General features: G+C 45.5%; 1 protein-coding gene across 7 annotated transcripts in view; it reads right to left on the bottom strand.

The window, feature by feature from the left end:
- Positions 1-23,143, bottom strand: part of TSNARE1 (t-SNARE domain containing 1) — a 491,630-nt gene that overhangs the window by 374,556 nt on the left and 93,931 nt on the right. For all 7 annotated transcript variants that reach the window (XM_061447620.1, XM_061447625.1, XM_061447626.1 and 4 more), the window contains one exon: positions 8,947-9,067. In XM_061447620.1, coding sequence (XP_061303604.1) covers positions 8,947-9,031 — 85 coding nt within the window. In that variant the 5' untranslated portion in view covers positions 9,032-9,067. The remainder of the gene's footprint in view (positions 1-8,946; positions 9,068-23,143) is intronic.

The raw sequence follows: 23,143 nt of genomic DNA, 5'->3' as shown, positions 1-23,143 counted from the left end.
ACCTCATCTACCACTGGTTTCAGACCATAACCTCCCTGTTAGCACATCTGCACAGCCCAGCAAGGCACAGGCGAGCACTGGGACATGCACAGTGAGACAGCTCTGATGGAAACACAAACAGGCACAGAAGAGGTGCTCCAACCTCAGCCTATTTCCCACAGATCCCCATTGACCAACCATAGGCAGATGTTCCTACAAGGTCATGGAATAATCCCACTGCTCAATTTCAGCTGTGTCTTGCTCCAGGTAGACCTATTTGTAAGCACAATTAAAAGCTCTTGGTCCAAGCATCTGATACTGCCAAGATATGATGAAAAGGATGGAAAGGACCAGGGGTATAGAAAACATTAAGGAAGCCTTGCAGCACTTGCAGGCATTTAAATACAGCCAAGCACTCACTCAGGGCTTGTTGGACAAGGGCTCTAAAGCAAAGATCTCTCTGTTCTAAGTGGAGAAGCACTCTTTAGCACCTGAGAAAGTTGGAAAAGAAGAGCTGGGTTGAACTGATATTATTAAAGAAACCTCCGGAGCGGTGATGTCTTGTCCAGGTCTGAACCACGGACACAAGAACTGATGCAAACTTTGCATTAGGCAATGCCTGAGGTTTGGGTTTGGTTTAGTGGTTTTTTTTCTTCACTTATTTAAATAATTTAAATTATTATACAATAAAACTTCAGTTTCTTTGCATCTGAAACAAGGAAAACCCTTTGCTCATTGGCTCTGCCAGCTGACGGAACAGACTGAAGCAAAAAGCATTGAGCTGTATTCATTTCAGGAGCTAAAACTAAAGCACAGGACAGTCACTTCTCCTTTAGGGAAACACATCCACCTAGAAAGACATCCCAAGAGGACAGCCGCAGCACTGGGGTTCACAGCCAGGCAGCCACTGGGAAAATAAAGGCACCACCAGCACGTTCATCCTGCTCTGCTTTCCCTGTCAAGGTACTTCTTGGTACCTCTGTTCCCTCATGAGGAACAGATTGTGAGGAGAGGATCCTCTTCAACTGCTTATTTGACTGTAACTGAGGAGAAAATGGAGGAAGCTGTTTGGAAAGGATGTTTCAATGCATTTCCATCCGAACAATGCCAAAGGAGAGGCCAATGCCTTTGCTTTCTATTTTTTCTGTTGAAGACCATAGAATTGTAGAATCATAGAATAGTTCGGGTTGGAAAGGACCTTAAGATCATCCAGTTCCAATCCCCTGCCATGGCCAGGGACTCCTGACACTAAATCATGTCACCCAAAGCTCTGTCCAACCTGGCCTTGAACACTGCTAAGAATGGAGCATTCACACCTTCTCTGGGCACCCTGTGCCAGTGCCTCAGCACCCTCACAGTAAAGAACTTCTTCCTTATCTTCAACCTGAACTTCCCCTGTTTCAGTTTGAACCTGTTACCCCTTGTCCTATCACTACAGTCCCTAATGAATAGCCCATCCCCAGCATCCTTATAGCCCCCTTCAGATACTGGAAGCTGCTTTGAGGTCTCCACAGAGCTTCTCTTCTCCAGCTGAGCAGCCCCAATGTTCTCAGCCTGGCTCCATACAGGAGGTGCTCCAGCTCCTGAGCATCCTCGTGGCCTCCTCTGGACTTGTTCCAACAGCTCCATGTCCTTCTTATGTTGATGACACCAGAACTGCACACAGTGCTGCAAGTGAGGTCTCACGAGAGCAGAGCAGAGGGGCAGGATCACCTCTTTTGACCATGTTTTAAAGATGGGGACCACCAGAATAGTTTTTACATGTTTACAGTAAAATGGTTTTGGATGACCAAGAATTGCACATAAAATTGGTAGAGAAACAAAAAAGGTTATCTTTACCCCAGAGATTTTGGGGTCATTTTCTTTTTAATTCTATGAAGTTACTAGCTTACCCTCACATATTTCATTAAAACACTCATCTATTCCAATGGTGTCTCCTGGTTTAGCTACTTTCATAAATAAATGCACATGTACTTAACTTCCCTGGAATACTGAGATTATAGCAAAGCATTTATTATAATGTTAAAAGTGCCAGAAGGGATAGGGCAGAGGTTTTCAAAACAAACACTTTCAAAGTTAATTTGGGTATGAAATTTAATCCCCCTGGCAATTTCTTTTGCTATAAAGCATGCTGTTCATTATTCTTTAATATGTTTTCTTATGTTTAGGTTTATTAATTCATTAAATCACTGCTATGATCTCCAAGAACTGGATGTAAACCAGAGAATATCCTCTAAGTTTAGTGTAGCTGGATTAAGGAAATATAAGTATGGTGTTTGGATGTCTTGCACAATAGAAAAGGAACAATATGAAGCAATTCCTTTGTAGATGCCATGCAAAATTTTGGAGCTTGTCTAGTGGGAGAGATCATCTTATGATGTTTTTATACCGTTTTCATCTAGGCTGTGTCCTACACTTTATTTCAGGCCAGTTAATGACAGAGTAAATATGAGACCTGCTCATCTACTTCTGCACCATCATAAATTCAAGACAATATGACAGAACCCAAGACTTAGAAGCCAAAGTCAATCATTAAGACCCTTAGAAGCTTTTTACACAACATTTGACAAGCCGTTTTATTGCTTAGTCCTGTCTAAAATACAGGCAAGACCACTTATAGTCCAGGTGGTAACCTGGGAGTAACATCTGTGGACCCATCTATGCATGGCAGATAAAAGTTGGCACAGAAGGTCACACTTTAAGTCCTTCCTTCTACCTATTTGACAGGACTCCATCCCAAAATCATGCTTTGGTTCTGTTACTGAACGTGACCAAGACCTGGCCCAATCCTTCAGTTTTAAAGGCTTTAACTCTAGAAAAGCCCACGCCTAATATTGCAGAGTAGTTTTGAATCTCCTAAAAGATTAAAAAGTGTTGTTCTTGCTTTATCTCACTACTTTTAACTCTTTCTAACACTCTACACTAAGGACATTTAAGTGCAGAGTTGAGTCCCTCATTGCTCCAATGAAGAATAGTTGTCACAACCAGACTTAGACCACCTTCTAGACCATTTGGACAACACCCCATGCTGCAATGACCAAGGGTTTCAGTGTCCCTTTAACAAAGCATTGCAAGTACTGGAAGTCATTTAAGAAGGCAATGCACAAACAAAGCAGTATTTCCCAGCACAGAAAAATGATTAACCGACTGCTTAATGGCAATTAACCTCAGGAGGACTCCTTGTGTACTCAAGAGTTTGTTGTGTGCTTCAACACTCGACAGTGCAAAGATGTGAAGCTGGCAATGGATCCCTTCCCATGGTTTGCCATCTGACCCAGAGTTCCAGTGAGACCTTGTTGTTGTCAGGCCACTGTGTTGGTTCATCCATGAGTTTTTAGGTGAGTTTTCATCTACAGAATCCCAGACTGGTTTGGGTTGGAAGGGACCTGAAAGCTCGTCCAGTTCCAACTATATGCCATGGGCAGGAACACCTTCCACTAGAGCAGGTTGCTCAAGGCCCTGGCCGCTCTAGCCAACATCTACCCTAGCTTTAGCCACTAGACCTGGGTCTCCAGTAGAGCTCTTGCCATCCCCATCCCACCAAAGGGGTCACAACTGGTGTGAGCAACTCCCTCCTATGCAGCACTTGAGATCTGCAACATGGAGGCAACAATGAACCCTATGATGGGTTTTTTAAGGATAAATCACTTCCCAAAACTTCTAGGAAAAGAGCAAAATAGCACTGGAGAGGACACAATCATAGAATCATAGAATGGTGTGGATTGGAAAGGACCTGAAGATAATCTAGTTGCAACCCCCTGTCATGGGCAGGGACACTACACACTAAACCATGTCACCCAAGAAGGATGATGACTGCTAAGACAGGACAGAGACAGCACTGCCAGCACTTACATGTGACTTTCCACCCAAGAACTTGTTGGAGCACCACAAAGGCAGGTAGAGAGGGGTGAGCAAAGAAAATTATAGATCCAATTCCTGGAATAATGCTGGAACAAATCATTTAACAATTGCTAAGTACCCAAGTGATCATTAGGTGATATATACCCACTGAACGCTGCCAAGAACAACTTGCATGGACCAATCTAATTTCATCCTGCGACAAGATAACCAACCTAGCAGACAAGGAGAAAGATGCACACGCGATATATCTTGAGTAGAACTCTAGCCAGTGCCCCACTGAGTAACCTCATGAGCAACTGAAGGAAGAATGGTCTAAATGAAGTAAAAATAAGCATTGACCCAGTGGTTGCTTAAGCACACCTAGAAGCACTGCACCTCCAGGATATGGAATTACCCTCACCCTTTCAACTGGCATTTCAGGCACTGGCACAGGCTGCCCAAAGAACTGGTGAATGCTCCATCCCTGGCAACGTTCAAGGCCAGGTTGGACAGAGCCTTGGGTGACATGGTCTAGTGTGAGGTGTCCCTGCCCATGGCAGGGGTTGGAGCTGGATGAGCTTTATGGTCCTTTCCAACCCAAACCATTCTGTGATTCTATGATTCAATGTCCAGTGCACAAGGTTAATAAAAGCAGATTTTCTGGCTTGTAGCGTTTTAATTCAAGCTCTTTGAATTCCCTGACCTCTGAGCCTCTTCATGTATACAGCAGGTCTTGTTCATTTCCCCTACAGAATGACGGTTTGGGGAAGACAGGTTGAACATGGCAGACTGTGCGTGTTGCACATACCAAAATCATAAGGTTTTAATTCCTACAGCTGTAGTGACTGGCCTCTGTTTATTTTAGACATGGAATCGTAGAATCATAGAACAGTTAGGGTTGGAAAGGACCTTAAGATCCTCCAGTTCCAACCCCCCTGCCATGGGCAGGGACACCTCACACTAAACCATATCACCCAAGGCTTCGTCCAACCTGGCCTTGAACACTGCCAGGGATGGAGCATTCACAACTTCCCTGGGCAACCCATTTCAGTGCCTCACCACCCTCACAGTAAAGAACTTCTTCCTTATCTCCAACCTGAACTTCCCCTGTTTCAGTTTGAGCCCATCACCCCTTGTCCTATCACTACAGTCCCTAATGAAGAGTCCATCCCCAGCATCCCTACAGGCCCCCTTCAGCTACTGGAAAGAATATCTTTTTTTAAGTAATTTCAATCTTTTTCATTTCTTAACTTAGAATACAAAAGCCAAAATAAAATACCCAACACATTCCTACTATCTACTTTATAATTTCTCGAGGCAGCACCAATGCATAGCTGAAGCTCAGAGACGTTCCTACACAGAAAAAGAGGAACACAGAACCACACAATGCTTTGGATTGGAAAGGACCTTAAGATCATCCAGTTCCAATCCTCTACCATGGAAAGGGACACCTCACAGTAGACCATGTCACCCAAGGCTCTGTATAGCCTGGCCTTCAACACTGCCAGGGATGGAGCATTCACCACTTCTCTGGGCAACCTGTTCATTTGGGTTTACATGGATTTGGGGGAGCAAAACAAGGATATGAAACACAGATGCTGCTGGAGAAGGTCACAACTCACCACTGCAAAGCAGGGACACAGCTTACACCTCTACTTGCCAGTCCACACTGTTCTTTAGTGGCTGTGGGATGACACTGTCAGCCCCCAAAGCTGTTATATTCCATGTCATCCTGGTGGTCTCCATACAACACACCCTAGGGTGCTCCCTAACCACAGAACATTTGAGTTTTGATGAGTGCAATCTCTCTTTCCTCCCAACAATTTCAAATAGGGAAATACTAACAATAACAATAATGATAATGATAATGATGATGATAATAATGATAATAATAATAGTAATAGTAGTACTAGTAGTAGCAGTAATAGTAGTAGATTGTTCCCCCCACCCCCAACCAAGACTCTGGATACCCAACACCACCAGCAAAAGCAGAGTTTGAACCACAATTGTCTGACACTCAGAAATCCCAGGCAAACCAAACTCCCCCCAAAACTGCCTCCTGGATTCCTCCAAAAACTGCAAATGGAGCCCATGGATCTCTCTAATCAGGCTGGTCAACAAGGTCAACCACCACTCAGTCCATTCAGTGATGGGCTCTAAGCCCATCCATCATCATGCCAGCCTGGGGCCAAGAGAAGAGCCTTCATGTAATTAATCTTTGTCCATCCTGGGGAGCGCATTCGGATTGAGCAAGGAGGAAATGCAGCCAACATGGGCAGATGGGTATGAGGACAGAGGATACCCTTTTGATAGTACCACCTTTTATTAAACAAACCAACCCACAAACCCCTTGAGTCTTTGCTTTCTTATATGAAATTAAAGGTTTCTGAAATCAAGTCCCCAGTGGTTCTGTTTTCCCCCATCCCACTGCACAGCCACTTGCTGTGACAAGCCTCCAGCTCCTTGCATGAGCTAAGGCTGCCAAAATCTGCTTGGTTTTTGCTTCCATGCCAATTTACTACCAAAAGGCTATTGAGCAGTGCCACCCCCATCACCGTTATTGTTGCAGCTGTTGGATGCCTGAACATTACTGCTGGACCACACATTACCATTGGACAGGGATGATGGCATCTGGTATACTTATTTAGTAGATAAAAAGAAGAGGTTTAAAGCACATATAGAATGTGTCCATCAAGGTTTGTGCCTGCTGTGAGCAGACATATGTATGCCGGCAGGAAGGCCATGCTCTTTTGTTCCAGCCATACCATGATCTAATAGTTTGTCTTAGCAAGCCAGTCATCTGTCTTCCAGAAGCAGGAGGAAGACAATTAGTGTTGCATTACCCTCTCCTGACACTTAATTAATGCCAATACTTAGGGATACTACAACAACAGACATCCAGCATGTGTTACTCAGTCTCCCATGGTGAAGGGGCATGGAAATCAATTCTGGTTCACATGAACATCTCTGATCGAGACACACATAAAGGAAACAGGTTTCTTCAAGCTGCCCTGGCCAATGCAATCAGGTTTCTTCCCTTGCAATTCTTGCCATAGGGGTGCCAAGCCAAGAGACCAACTTGGTATTTAGCAAGTCCACAACCAATTCTGGCTTCCCAGGGAAATCAGCCCTGGAGAACCATGGGGATGTGTCCATCACAAATGCTACACAAGATGATGTGTGCACGCATGAAGGGGAAGCCAGAACTCAACTCCAAGACATAAGCCAACATGGTAACAGGCTCCAGTCGGCAGCCAGCAGACCATGGACTCAGGAAACCTGATGTTTCCACATCAACTGCTTCTACAATCCACTGATGGTGACTTCAGCATCACATCAGTAACTGCCAAACACTGGGCAAGCTGGGCACAATGAGGTATCTCTTCAAATATTGAGAGACTGCAAGTGTCTTGAATTATTCTGTGAATTTGCATTAAAAATAGTGGTCTTTTCACACAGCACAATAAGTATTCATGTTTTTTTAACCTAAACTACAATGCACAGAGATTCATCATTTGTCTGGTCCACATTTCAATTTTCTTTTCTTACAGTTCTTTCATTGTGCCCAAGTATCTCATTCTTCCTTGCTTTTATGTCTTTCATTTTGCCTTGTAAAATAGCCTAAAAATCTCTATTTACAGCTGCACAGACAACTCACACTTAGTTCAATACCTTCTCCCTGTTCAAAGGAGAAAAGTCATAATTACACCCAAACTTGTAGGAAAACGGGAAACCAAGAGAAAACTAAGGTTTTTTTTTATATATATATATCCATCCAGGGGAAACAGCTATTTGCAAAATAATTAAATGTTTCTTGAAGAACATTTGCAACCCTCAAAGCTTGAAAATCACATCAGGCTGCATTAATGAACAGCCCAGTTGGAATCAAAGGGAATTGAAGAGAGGGGTGATGTTCTTCCCTGGTGCAAAGAGATAACACAGCCCCCTGCTATAAGATCACATTCCTGATGCTTCTGCAGAGGTCTGCACTCCCAGTTCACTGCAGTGCAAGCCAGACCCAGGACCAAAATTAAATGCAAGGATATGCTCCAGCTAACAAGGCCTCCTGAAAGCCAGACTAGATTAACCCAGATCCAGCCCCACAGCAGTTGTCCATCTGGATCAGGATGTGGGGCACATCTGGGCAGCTGGAGCTGTGGTCTCATCTGCCCGTTCCCATGTGGACTGGCCTCAAACAGCAGCTCTGAAGTGGTCAGGATGAGATCTACTTTAAACCTCCATGCACAAGCCAGCCTCACATCAACAGGGACAACCACTGTGATACCCAGTGTTCTCTTGCCAAAGAACACCTCCTACACCTTGCCTGTGTCAAGAAGGGGACACAGCAGAGTCAACACCTTCAACACTCAAAAGCAGGAGTTATAATCGTTACCTGTGCTCCACGTTAGGACAGTTACATTATGAATTTGCTTTTATGAAGCACAGCTTTGACTTGCACACTTAGGACCATTTCAGATGCACAAGTTGACACCTGGATGCTTTTCTCTTTCTACTTTAGCATTACCGGAGTCCTCTGGGGCAAGGTGGGAACAGGCACAGGAAGCACATCTGGTTTGTGCTTAAAAATAGAATCCACAGTCATTTGCCAGACACTGTTTATGGTTTCAGCACTGCCTGAGCAAGTTTTTGGTCCTGTTGCCACATCTGAACAAGTTTCCCACATGCAAGCAGCACCTGCAGCAGCTAAGTTACCCTCTGTGTGCCCTTTGCACATCTTCCCATCTACTCCCCTTGCCTGCAACGAGGAGAGCAACCATTTGGACAAACTTCTTGCAAACATGATGGGGAGATGAGGAAAGTCATGAGCAGGGCCAGAGAACATGCTACATAGTCCCCCAAAATACCTCCAAAGTTCTCATCATTGCTGCTCTTCCATGCTGCAGCCTGAAGTCCTGAGCGCGTTAAGATGTGGCGCCTCATCATATAAGTATGATGCAAATTGAACCCAACAGAAGCTGGGCTTTCACCTTCGAAAATCAGTATCAGAAGTGACCCTTGGAGCCAGTGTGATATTTATACATCAGCCACATTGAACATGAGCAAGTAAAACTACAGTCCCCCAGGGAGCCAAGTAGAATACATTACAGGAAGGGATCAATACCTTACCGAGAGGTTGATAGCCTTGTCTTGAAGGGCCTCCAAATGGATTCCTGCTCCCAAATCCACTTCCATCAATGGATCCATAAGACATTTTCTAGATAGTAAGGTGCAGGATTATACTTCAAACCTAAGACAACAGAAAAAGATACAACACTGTTAAAAGTCAGTTCAACACCGGTATTCCAAGAAAACCAGGAAAAACCAAAGCTAAATGAAATAAATACAGGAGCATCTCCAAACTTCAGGATGCCCACTGCACTAAAATCCAGTTTTCCTAGACCACACCAGATATAAGGGGCAACCAAGTCATTTGAGCTCCCTGTGCCTTATCTTCTCCAGTGATAAAGGACAACTATTGATCTGTTTCAGCCATGGCAAGATTTAATTCCCCGCTGTTCACAAGGTGTTTTGAGATCCTGAGCTGGTAGGCAAAAACTTAGGCACTCGATCAACAAAAGGCAATGCTGTCTTCTGGAACATTACCACTCCGCAGCTGGCTAGGAGTCTATCCATCACAGCGCAGTCTTGATGAGCTCTCAAAAGAGACAGTTTACTGCTATATTATAAGCTCCCGGGCCTCTGGTATAAATACTGGAGCCAGAGTTATTTTTCCTTGCTGGTTTAGAAAAAAAAAAAAGGGGGGGGGGAAAGGCAAAAGGAAAAGCTGCAAGGTAACAGCAGCAGGATGGAATCAATGCAGCCCTGCCAGAGAAACACTGGGCTGCGTCAACAGGAGCATGACCAGAAGGTTGAAGGAGCTGATCCTGCCCCTCTACTCTGCCCTTGTGAGAAATCACTTGGGACTACTGTGTGCAGTTCTGGTGTCCTCAACATAAAAAGGACATGGAGCTGTTGGAACAAGTCCAGAGACAGGCACAAGGATGATCAGGGGCTGGAGCACCTCCTGTATGGAGACAGGCTGAGAACACTGAGGCTGTTCAGCCTGGAGAAGAGAAGCTGTGTGGAGACCCCAGAGCAGCTTCCAGTGTCTGAAGGGGGCTACAAGGATGCTGGGGAGGGACTCTTCATTAGGGACTGTAGCGACAGGACAAGGGGTGATGGGTTCAAACTGAAATAGGGGAATTTCAGGTTGGAGATAAGGAAGAAGTTCTTTACTGTGAGGGTGGTGAGGCACTGGAACAGTTTGTCCCCATCTTTCTTACAAGCCCCCTTCAGGCACTGAAAGGACACAGTAAGATCTCCCCAGAGCCTTCTCCAGGCTGAAGAACCCAACTCTCTCGGGCTTTCCTCACAGGAGAGGTGTTCCATCCCTCTGATCAGTTCTGTGGCCTCCTCTGGACCTCCTCCACCAGGTCCATGTCTTTCCTGCACTGAGAAAGATACTGGGGTGTAAGGCTGGATAACAAGAGATACAGTGCTCCATCCTGGGCTTGGGTACACAAACTGCACATGGCCTGGACAAGACTCTATCCCATTGACATGCAAAGAGCTGGGAATGGTCACCAGCTTGCAGGAGCTGCTTGACACACGGCCACATGTTGCATGATGTCCTGATGTATGCATTGATAGATGCCTCAGCAAAAGAGCTGAAGTCTCTTTTGGGTGGCGTTGACACAGTGGTGTATTTGCAACTATTCCTTTTGTCCTCCATGGAGAAATACCCAGTTGTGGACTGCACTGGGAACAGCCTAATGGTATGGGATACCTCTTGTACTTCAGTCTCCTTTTTATCTTTCAAAATATCAAAACCAAGCAGATTCACCACTGAGATTCACCACCCAGGGAAACTTTAGGACTAAAGGAAATCACTCACCATTCTCACCTAACTGGGCCAGATACATAAAAAAGGATGAAAGCACAACTGCCTTGACAAACCAAAGGATGAAGCTAAATCTATTAAAAGCAGAGTAAATCCAGAGTACAGCTTCTCCATCCAGTCCCGGTGTACCACTGGCATCTAAGGCTACAGGTGCCCCTAGGCCATAAATCTTTCATTTTAGGAGAACAATCTTTAGTACAAACCTATGGCAGCCAACCTGCAATAGCCCAAACAGCCAAAGAGAAGGATGAATGTGTGTATTTGTGTGTGCGTTGAAGAGACAAAAAAATGAAGTAAATGAGAGGGGAAGTTAAAAGAAGCCATCTGCAAGGCAAGGGTTTCCAAGACACTCAACAACACAATAATCAGTCACGTTGAGCATGTCAAACTATATGGAGCCTATAATGTCTTGATGGAAGTCACTTATCACAACTACTAAGCACCACAAGAAACAAGATGAAGATTCACTCGGGGAGCCTGCAGCGGACTTAAGAACAACTCTTATCTCTCCCAGGTTTCAGATTTGCCCACATCTCCCACAGTAACACAACTCCATTGCAAAATCCAACCAAAGATCCAGCAAAATTCCTACTTGGGAAAATAACAGCACATAGAAGATCATTACGAGGAACTTTCTGGGCAGGGATAATGACTTGTGCTTTCTTTATCTCAAAGCATGGCTACAGATTAAAACCACTGCAAGCAGGGAAGCGGGACAACCAACAGCTTGAAAACAGAGGCTGATCTTGACCCATCCTTTCTTTTTGGAGATAAGCAAGCGCAAGCATTTGCTGCCATGACTTCCCCAAAGCCACACACAACAAAACGTGGAGTGAAAAGTCTACACTGCATCGTAAAATGACTTGATTACAACTGGGCAAGCGTTCCTTTGGCAAACAGTGAATGCATCTATTTTTGTCCCCAGCGGAGCGGTGCTGAAGGGGGAGAGCAGGATGGCTTTTAGAGCACTCCAAACGCTTCATGTTCATTTATCATTTTCAAAGCTTCCATTTTAAAAGTTTTTCACCCTCTGAGGGAGAAAAAAAAAAACAGAGAAAGAAAATGAAATATTTTGGTTTAGTTCAAGCATCCTTTTTAGCAACAACCACCTCCCACCCCGTCCTACTAAGCCATTGAAATACTCGCTATTCACACAGCTCCGCAACCACACTCTTACCCCACAGTAAGATATTTACAGGAAAATGGAAGAGTAGATCTAAATGCCTCTGATTTGATTGGCAATAAAAGCATTTCCCTCCCCATCCCCATGGCACCTCCTAAGTCTTTTGTCTACTGCTCCTCAGGGAGACTTGTCCAATTTACTGTGAAGGCAGTTGGTACAGATTGGAACAAGTATTGCCTGAAATACTGGATACAGGAGGGGAAAGGAAAGAGGGAGAAAAAAGCATTTTATCACAGCTTTAGCCTCATCACCTAAAGTACAAATGAAGGAACAACCACCCCCAAGCCAGACTAAGAGGCCATCCATCCTGCCAAAGACATGCATTTGTATTTTAATGAGATGTGACTACTTCTTGCTTTATATACCCAGTAGAAGTCAGTCATGCAGGGGATATAAGAGCAGGATGCAGGATGTCAAGGAAAGGGTTGGTCCATGATTCTTGGGTTGGGAAAGATACTGGAAGGCAAAATTAACTAAAGATTTCAGGTTGGATATAAGGAAGAAGTTCTTTACTGTAAGGGTGGTGAGGCACTGACACAGGATGCCCAAAGAAGTGGTAAATGCTCCATTCCTGGCAGTGTTCAAAGCCAGGTTAGACAGAGCCTTGGGTGACATGGTCTAGTGTGAGGTGTCCCTGCCCATGGCAGGGGGTTGGAACTGGATGATCTTAAGGTGCTTTCCAACCCTAACTATTCTATGATTTCCTTTACACACATCAGTCTCCATGCAGAGGGACATTCACATGGCCAGCATTAGTAGCAGGAATGAAAGGGAAGATTTCAGTATGAAAGAAATAGGTTAGAGAGCACTTGTGCTGGTTTTGGTTGGGACAGAGTTAATTTTCTCCACAGTAGCTGGTATGACGCTACGTTTGGATTTGTGCTGGAAAGACTGTTGATAACACAGGGATATTTTCTTTACTACTGAGCAGAGCTTACACAGAGTCAAGGCCTTTTCTGCTCCTCACACCACCCCAGCAGTGAGAAGACTGGGGGTGGACAAGGAGTTAGGGGGGACACAGCCAAGACAGCTGACCCCAAATGACCCAAGGGATATTCTACACTATATGATGTCATGCTTAGGATATAAAGCTGAACCCATACCATTCTACGATTCTATGACTCAGAACAATCCTAACAGACCAGAAATGATGTTCAACAAAGAGAATAAGATGCTGCATAATTCAGGTCAACTGCAGGGACCTGAATTTAGAAGCAGCAAACAAGAGCATAAATGGACTATGGGGATCAACTGGCCAGTGGCGCAGAGAAGAATGGAGGGATACTACAGACTACAACCTGAACATCAATCTACAATGACATTCCATGTAAAAGCAGGAATGTCATCATGGGATTCATAACAGGGATTACAATCTTCCAGACAGGTGATGTAAACCTTTTGCTTGACCCACACTGCACAGTCCTGAGCTGCAGGCAATAAGCTCCAGCACAGACTCTAAAGACAGTCTAAGGGGAACTTGGAGATTGACAACAGGGCAAGACAACGTGACCTGCCAGTAAAGCCTGAGTAAACAGGGCTGCTCTGCCTATAGAAGGGAAAACTGATGGGAAAACTTGAGCATTCAAATCTGTGCAAAGCTGTTGCAAAAAGACAGGGAGGAAAACTTCATCTGTGTTGGACAAGGCACAGGAATAGCTCTAAGCCAAAGCAGGAAAGATGAAGTGAGACACTGGGAGCACCTATGAGGAAGGATAAAACACCTCTGGGAACAGGTAACATGGGGAAGGTCTTCTTACACCTGGAGGTGATAATGCCCGTAGTAAGCCAATGGGCTGATCTGTTTAACACCTTCATCTGATCTGGCTAATGGGGCAGAGTGTACCCTTAGCAAGTCTGCTGGTCTCGCTACTGGGAGGAGTAGCTGATACACCAGAGGGTCCTGCTGCCATCCCAAGGGACTGGGACAGGCTGAAGAAATGGGCGAACATCCCAGAACGGTTGAGAAGACCATCTAGGCCAATCCCTTCCTGCTTTGAGCAGGATCAGTTAGAGATGTTGCCCAGGATTGTGTCCAGTTGGGTTCTCAGTGTCTCCAAGGATGAGGACTACACAACTTCACTAGGAAAAGTCTGGCTTTTGACATCCATCAACTGGAGTCCCTCCTTGGTATCTAAGCAGCCACATCATCCAAGTGGAGATCATGGATGATTATGGGATGGGAGGAAAGGGTCACACAATGTGATCAACTGCAAAAATGGTCACAAACACAGAACTTCCATACTCCCAACTTCCTGCCTTGCATTTGCAAGTATCCCAGACTGAGCATTTACTGATGGACTGATCCACCACGCTGCAGGGAGAAACTCCAGATTCCTCAGGAAAGAGCATTAGGAACTTGGCTATGGGTTCAGTGGGACTTTCTGGCAGGTTAAGAGCCAACTGAAGCCAAGACCAGGCATCAAGGTGGATTCCTTCTCTTGAATTCCAGTGAGCTGTGGGCTCCTCTCACCAGGATTCCTCCTGCTTGGGAAACGGCACTGCTCCCACAACACAGACTGTTCCTGTTAACAGTAAAATCAGTTTGGATAATGATGAGGATAATTACCTACCATCAATGAATGCAGGGGGTAATGAGAACAGCAGCACTCTTGTCCTCTATTCCCAGCTCTACCAACACCTCCCTGATAGAGAAGCACCTTCACTGGGGGCTTCACAAGTGCAGTGATGATGACACCTCCATTTCAGGATGAGCAACTACAGATACATTTTCCTAAGGCTTCAACCCATATGAAATCATTGCACCAACCAGCCTGACCTTCTTCATAAAGGTCAGATCATTTCACACAAACCATGTTTATGCATCAACCCCTACAGCCTCTGTGGTCAGAGCAGGTCACCTCTTCCCATAAGAACCTCTCTGAGGCTCCGGCTAATGAAGGATCAGCCCCAGCCTCTCCATCAGTAGACGTGTATCTTCTTACCTCTTGAACTTTGCTGTTTGATGTCTCTGCTGCCTCCTAACCTTCCCTCAGATGAACTGAACAGATTGACCCCTTTCATTTCTCAGTAGGAGACTTGGTTACCAGCGCTCACAAGCCACAAGAAGAAGGGAAAATACTCAGCATTTTCATGCTCTTCCATAGAGCTCTCTCCATTTCCCTGCCTGTAAAATGGACAGACAGATACAGAGCCTTCCTATTTGCAGAGCACCAGGATTAACTTGGTTAATATAAAAGCTTTTTTGAAGCTGTGAGATGAAAAGGGCATATTTGCAAGCATGCTGCTTCCCCAAATCCCCTTTATAACAGTTTGTTCCCCAGACTCGCCTCTGTCACTCGTGTCACAGACATACCACTTTTTACCTTCTCTTCTCAGGGATTTTCCTCTATTATTAAACCCAAAACTCAGTAAAACTTTGTGCTGTTCACCTGGAAAAATCATAGAATGGTTTGGGTTGGAAAGGACCTTAAGATCATCCAGTTCCAACCCCCTGCCATGGGCAGGGACAAATCCCCAAGTGCTCACAGAGCCTCTTGACACAGCTGTCATAGGTCAATCAGATTAGTCATAGGGGATGATTTCCTCCTTTTCCAGTCCTTGCTTGTGAGGTAATTTATGCTCCTCTGGACTTTTTGTGATGTTTGTGATATTAACATCATGTTTTCAGGTGGCTTTGGGCAGGCAAAGAGAAGAAAGCAGTGCTCAGGAGCTAAAGAAAGGAGTGGCAGGAGAGTGGTCCAGGAGCGATGCTCTGCTGGCAGCATGGCCAGGGATGCAGCAATAAAGATGCTTCTTCCCACTTTGCTTCTCAGTTAAGTTTTAATGCTGATGGAAGATCCTTGGAGAGTGAAGTCAGCTCTGTCCCCATGGCCTGAGGAGCACACTGTCTAGCCTAGGTTGACACGGTACAAAATACGGCAGCAACAACAACAACAAACAAGACCCCAGGACACTGTATCTGTAATCAGACTTCCAGAAACTTCTAGAGACACATATGCAGTACGTGACAGGCACAAAGTCAGTTATGACTGTAAACAACCCTGATTCAACACACTGAAGCACATTCTTGTCTACCCTCCTCCAGCTGAAGCGTACTACAGGGCGAAGCAAACGCCCACAGCCTTAAGGCACTGTGGAGTAGGTGCAAAGTAAAACCAGCACTGATTATCTCACAAACGAGCTGCTGCTGCTATTCTGGAGATGTGCTAAGAAACAATGAGAACAATTCTCTTTTTGCATTCATCCTTGTCAAAGCCTTATTTCAGGAAAGCATCTGATCGCTTTCTTAACAGATTCTTTTCTTCCCTTTGGTAGAGCTGCCATTGTAGATGTCTCCAGGAGCAGAGCAGTTTGTATCGGGAACAGATACCATGAGGATAGGCTGGGAAGTCAGAGGTAGTGAGACAAGACATCCATGATATTTCATGGAGATACATACTGAGACACAAATAGTGACACTCGGTTCGCTGTGCTTCTAATTGGGATGACACCAAATGCTCTGTCTGGCCCCAGCACACTTGATCACAAGCTTCCTCTCATTTTCCACCAGCTTAGCAACATTATGCAAACCCAACAGGAACAGTTTCTCCCTAACCCCTTCCTTCATCAGTCAATCATCCCCAACATTTGAAGCCTAACAGCACCCATCAGGTACACCAGATCCTTTCCAGCCAATCACAAGGCACCTCCATCCCCACCAAGCTCCATCTAACACCTCCTCTTGATGTTAGAGGGCTTCAGATCTGATGGACTGTCATGCAACATGAAGGAGAAGGAAGCCATAAGAGATGGGAAGGAATGAATGCAAGTCATCTGTATACATTTCACGTTACACAGCTGTCTGTGCGTGTCAGACACAAAGAAAGGCAAGCAATCTGGGAGCCTGTTGTGCTCCTTTCATGTCAGTCCCAGTTGCCACTTCAATACACAGACTTCTCTTTCACATCGACCTGACTGCATATCTTTGCTTGAAAGTCTTCAAATCCTGCTAAGAGGCACCAGAGACAGGTTGGCCTTAGGCAAATGCTGAGGATAAGGACTAGATGTATTTTGTTTAGCTTGGGAATCTCAGATTCATAGACGCCCATTCATTTAAGTTGTATAAACTACTCAAGAGCAAAAGTAGCTGCCAGAAAAAGTCTTCCATCAAAAGGCTCACAGATGCCATAGAAAGATGGATGCCTTCCATCTTCAAAGCACAAGGCAGCACACAATGAATCGGTTTGGTTCCCAAAGCAGCAACCAAGCGTGATAAATGACAAAGTGATTGCATGAGCAAGGTCAACCCTCCGGACCCAAATATCTGTTCACCATCAGGCTTCCTTGATACTGAGCTATTTAGATCAAGAAGGTAGATGGTATTTGGGAGACCAAAGATGTTTTGGAGTCTACCGCCACTAAGATGCATGTCACATATTCTACTGTTCCACTCCAAGGCTATATGGATGGCAGTGCTTAAACGACTAAGTGCCAGGTCACTGTTAGCTCATTTTGACTGAGGTGTGATGTAACCCATCCTATTGTTTTAAACTGGCATTAATATAATGGTTAAACAACACTTCTCCTCACTTCTCCAAGAGAAGATAGAGAGCTTCCAACTTGAATTTCCCTAGTACAAATGCTCTGAAACAGTGTTTGTGCTAATCCACAAAGGGTTTTCTTTCTTTTTCCCCTATATTGCCTTCTTCTATCTGCTGTTTTGTGCCATGCTGTCTGCTTTTTGTGAACCTTGCATGTAGAACGGTCTTAATCTATCCCTATGCTAGGAAAACACAGCCGTATTACATATTTCAGTGAACAGCAAAATTGCATTTCCAGTCAGTTCAGAATCCAGGTGTCATCTGCCTTTTCACTGCTTCCAAAGGATGAATATTAATGTCTACTTGCTGTAAAGGAAAAAAAAAACAGGGAAGAGGAACACAAAGAAGAGGGAACTGGTGTCTAGTTTGCTACTGTGAAGTTAGAGTCAACTTATTAATTATGGAAGATGTACATGCACGAATGGACGAAGACCAAGTGCAATGCATGAGGTCAGCTTAACTAAATTAGGAATGACACATATAAATTTAGATTGGATTTCAAAAGAATAAGCAAAAACGCATCTGAGGATGGCAACAAGTTCTGAGGCAACAGGAACATCGTGACTGACAAACCTGCAACGCTTTCGGGGAAGAAGATGCAGAGTAAAACAGGATGCTTGAATTAATCAAGTGATAGATTCCTTAATCCCTGGATCCTGCTCCCCCATAACCAAACATCATTTGTTTAATATATACCACTTCCCGAAGTAGAACTACTGCTATTCAATGTACACCATCAGAATATACATCAGCCTCATCTCTTATAAACACCAAGGTTTATAGCCCAGAAAGGCAACTGTGTGCTGAGCTGCATCTAAAGGGGTGTGAGCAGCAGGTCAAGGGAGGGGATCCTGCCCCTCTGCTGTGCTCTGGGGAGCAACCCCCCCCCCCCCGTCCTGATCCAGCTCTGGGGCACCAGCACAAGAGGGACGTGGAGCTGTGGGAGCGAGAACAGGGGAGGCCACGGAGATGCTGCAAGGGCTGGAGCAGCTCTGCTCTGGAGCCAGGCTGAGAGAGCTGGGCTGGGGCAGCCTGGAGAACAGAAGGCTCCTGAAGGGGAGACCTGAGAGCAGCTCCAGTGCCTGAAGGGGCTGCAGAAAACCTGGAGAGAGGCTTGGAACAAGGGCCTGTAGGGACAGGCCAAGGGGAATGGCTTCAACCTGCCAGAGGGGAGACTGAGATGAGCTCTTAGGCAGAAGCTCTTCGCTGCGAGGGTGCTGAGGCACTGGCACAGGGTGCCCCACGGAAGCTGTGGCTGCCCCATCCCTGGCAGTGTTCAAGGCCAGGGGAGAGGATGAGCACCTTGACCAGCTTTATTTCAACCTTCCCCCTCTCCAAATAAGAAGGCATTTTTAAAGCAAAGGATGCTCCTCAGTAGGTCACAGACAAGGAGTTGTTGGTGTTGCTGTAACGGTGCAACAGTATGAAAATGAAGTATCACGGATTGAAGAGGAAAAAGCAATAGAGATGTTACTGACCAAAGACATTCACATAAGGAATGCAGCAGAAAAACACAGCAAAATATTTCCCTAAATCCTATGAAAACACACTAAAATCAGCTGGGGATGGGATGTTCTCCACGATGGAGCAGAGCCTCCTGCCACATCTGCCTGCAGCAGAGCGGGGTAGGCAAGCACAGGATTAGCATAGCAAGAGAAAAGAGATTTCACCGAGTTTGAAGGCTTACAAGCAAGGACAACAAGAAAGAGCGCACGGAGCATCTGGATGTGTAAATACGTGTTGTCAAAGGAGCTTGTCTTCTCCAGACCAAAACGCACTTGCAGAGAGAGCAAACAGCACAAAGCAGCTCAACTCATCACCTCCCCAGCTTTCCATCACCCTATGACAGATGCATTTTGGGGTACATCCAATATCACGCTTAGAAGACCGCATTGGTCGTCTGCTCAGATGCAGCCTCCAGTTATAAACCAGAGACCACAAAACCCCCTGTTTCAGCTCAATTCCCAGCTTTAGTAACATTGGCCACACACTTCGGGACTCCTCCTATCTGCTGATAAGCTCCTGTAGCACATGATGGCACCAAAGGGAACCAAGTGCAAATAGCAAGGAGAAAAAGCAGCTTCTCTTCAGCGTGTGACTCATGCAAGAGGAACGCCAAGCGCTGAACAAGCCAAAGCGAAGCAGCTGACTATCAAACCCAGCACGGAAGCACAGAGTTGCCCTTCAAAACACAGATTGCAGTTTATTGCACCAAAAACCACAGTGTTTTTCCCTACAAACAGCCATTTGCAAGAGCCCGATGAAGACAGGACATACAATGTGGGATGCAGTTGTCTAAATGCAGGTGTCAAGTCCCATCGGAGATAGCCTTGTGAGGCACATGTGGGCCTGGTAGACCTGAGAGGTGATGCACAGCATTGGAGGCTGTCAGGAGAGTGAGGACTGGCTCCAAATTAAGGTTCCGAAATGTCAGTGTGTGCAAAAGGTGTCTGAGCACCCATAGCTACTACTACATCGTGACCCATAGCTTCATAGGCAGTGAAGGATGGAGAGCAAAATAGGCAGGTGTCTACATTTCAGTACAGAGGAGTGGAGGGAGATGCCAGCTCTAGGAAGGACAAACTCACAACACATTAAAGAAAAGTAACATTTTTGTTTAAATTTCTTATTTTCACCTCTCTTCTCTGTGCTTTATCTAATCCTAAACTTCCTCCTAAAACAGTAGGAAGGTGAGGCCTCTTGGGGCTTGGAAAAAAATGACAGAGTTGGGGGGGAAAGCCCATAAAATCTGAGTCACCTGGAAAAGGTAAACCACCCCTTCATTATCTACTGCAAGAAGTAATGAGTGTAATCCAGGAGGAGATAAGAATGAAAGGAAGGAGATACTCCACCATGTAAAGTCTAGGTGAAGTACCAAAAAGGATCCTAGGGCTGCATCAAAAGGAGCAGGACCAGGGAGGTGATCCTGCCCCTCTACTCTGCTCTCGTGAGACCTCACCTGGAGCATTGTGTGCAGTTCTGGTGTCCTCAACATAAAAAGGACATGGAACTGTTGGAACAAGTCCAGAGGAGGCCACAAGGATGATCAGGGGCTGGAGCACCTCCTGTATGGAGACAGGCTGAGAACACTGGGGCTGTTCAGCCTGGAGAAGAGAAGCTGCGTGGAGACCTCAGAGCAGCTTCCAGTATCTGAAGCGGGCTACAAGGATCCTGGAGAGGGACTCTTCATCAGGGACTGGAGTGATAGGAGAAGGGGTGATGGGTTCAAACTGAAACAGGGGAAGTTTAGACTGGATATAAGGAGGAAGTTCATTACTGTACGGGTGCTGAGGCACTGGAATGGGTTGCTCAGAGAAGTGGTGAATGCTCCATCCCAAGGCCAGGTTGGACAAAACCTTGGGTAACATGGTCCAGTGTGAGGTGTCCCTGTGCATGGCAGGGGGGTTGGAACTGGATGATCTTAAGGTCCTTTCCAACCCAAACCATTCTATGATTCCATGAACCTAAGAACTTAACCTCATTCTTTGTACAGGATGCTAAAATCTTACACAAGCAAAAAAATGCAACAGGACTATAAGAAGAAGGAGGAGGAAATCAAAAATCCATCATGTGGTATTAAATGTACCACCCCCAAGTCAGGCAACATGGGAAAATACTGGGAGAAGCCTTGATCTGTTTGCCGCGTTCTCATGCTTTTAACAAAGCAGCCACAACTAATCACGTAACTGGACTGGATTTGGTCCACCGTGCAAGGACACATCTCTGTGCTGACCCACTTTGTCTTTTCATATGTCAAAACCAGAAGGAAATCCTTCAGCTAAGCCCAGAACCAGACAGTGCAAGAGCTGCCAGGATATGCAAGATTCACCTCTTGTGGTCAGCTGCTCTGTCTTTGCCTCTTTCCATGACCATGGTGAGCATGCCCTCCACTCAACCCCAGTATCCTGGCCTTATAAACTAGGTTAGACTTAACCCTAAGAGCCATATTTCAAGATAACCAAACTATCAAGAATTACCAGCTCTTGATATCTGTTGATTATCAGATCAACTTGGTATTAGTTCCCTATAACCTAGGAGTAAAGATAAATACTTAGCAGAAAGCAGAGGCATCACCAGAAGCCCATCAGCCACAGAAGGATGTTCAGCTGGTGGCGAAGCATCCTTCTGTGCTCAGGCAGGCTTGAACCTAAATCCATCTGTGCATTTATGAAGGTAAACAGTTTTTGGAGACTAAAGTGAGGAACGGGCATGAGGAATTAACAGATGCTGAGTTCACATCTGATGGGAAGTGTGCAAAAGATGCATCTGTGTTGTGCTTCATTTTATTGCTCTTCACAGAAATACTCTATGCTGTACAACTGCACACCTATAAGGGATCTATGTGAATGAAGACAGGCTGAGAATATTGGGGCTGCTCAGCCTGGAGAAGAGAAGCTGCGTGGAGACCTCAGAGCAGCTTCCAGTGTCTGAAGGGGGCCTATAGGGATGCTGGAGAGGGACTCTTCATCAGGGGCTGTAGTGACAGGACAAGGGGTGATGGGTTTAAACTGAAACAGGTGAAGTTCAGGTTAGATCTAAGGAAGAAGTTCTTTACTGTGAGGGTGCTGAGGCACTGGAATGGGTTGCCCAGAGAAGTGGTGAATGCTCCATCCCTGGCAGTGTTCAAGGCCAGATTGGACAGAGCCTTGGGTGCCATGGTCTAGTGTGAGGTGTCCCTGTCCATGGCAGGGGGTTGGAACTGGATGATCTTAAGGTCCTTTCCAACCCAAACCATCCCGTGATTCTGTGATCTCTGTATTTACCATTGGTAAATAACCTGAATAAATCATATTTAACTTGAAAAAATAAAACTTAAAAGATAAGCCAGCTGTGTACAGATGAAAACTCTGGCTTTAAATTTAATGAAGACATAAAAGCTAACCCATTGTACCCTTCAAATCAAAGCCCAATCTCACTATAAGGAAGGAAATGAAAACACTGCAACTGGAGCACAACCTAAATAGTTTAAGATCCAATACAAACCCAAACAAGCCAGGCAAATAAATCCATGAGAACCCAAGGAGGTGCACAGAGTTGTGTCTAATGGGTTCGTTCCACAATGAGACCAGAAATACTTATTCAAATTGAACAGTGCCTCCCTCTTCGGGCTGCTTTAATCCAGGGATTAAATGTTACCCATGAGAGGTGTGAGAATCTGGCCCCTAATGATTACAAGGCTCATAAAAATCAGAAGACATTGTTGCTATATCAACAAAGTATCATAAACAACTGCAGCAATTACATTTTGCCAGACATTGTAGATATTGCAGATGCTTCAAGATGCATTGGTTCATTGCAAATCAGATGTCCAAGATCCAACAAGGACTGGAGAAGCACAGAGCAAACCAGGTTCAAAATCCCTTTAAGCTCATCCAGTCCAACCATTCCCCAGCACTGCCAAGGCCACCACTAACCCATGGCACTGAGGGCCCTATCTACGTGGTGTGTGAATGCTTGCAGGCACGGTGACTGCAGACCTGCCCTGGGCAGCCTGTTCCAATGCCTGAGCACCCCTGGGGGAAGGAATTGTTCCTCAGCTCCATCTAAACCTGCCCTGGTGCAGCTTGAGGTCGTTTCCTCTTGTCCCATCCCTCGTTACATGGGACAAGGGACAGACCGCGCTTCACCGCAACCTCCTTTCAGTCCCACTGTGAATGGCCCTAAGGAAACCGAAGCCCCTACCAGGCCATTACTTTGCAG

The sequence above is a fragment of the Pezoporus flaviventris genome, unplaced genomic scaffold (assembly GCF_033815535.1).
Source record: "Pezoporus flaviventris isolate CSIRO_AGI_PZ_B2104156 unplaced genomic scaffold, CSIRO_AGI_Pfla_v1 ptg000007l, whole genome shotgun sequence".
Lineage (NCBI taxonomy): Eukaryota > Metazoa > Chordata > Aves > Psittaciformes > Psittacidae > Pezoporus > Pezoporus flaviventris.
The sequence above is the reverse complement of the archived record's forward strand: the minus strand, read 5'-3'. Positions and strand labels throughout refer to the sequence as shown.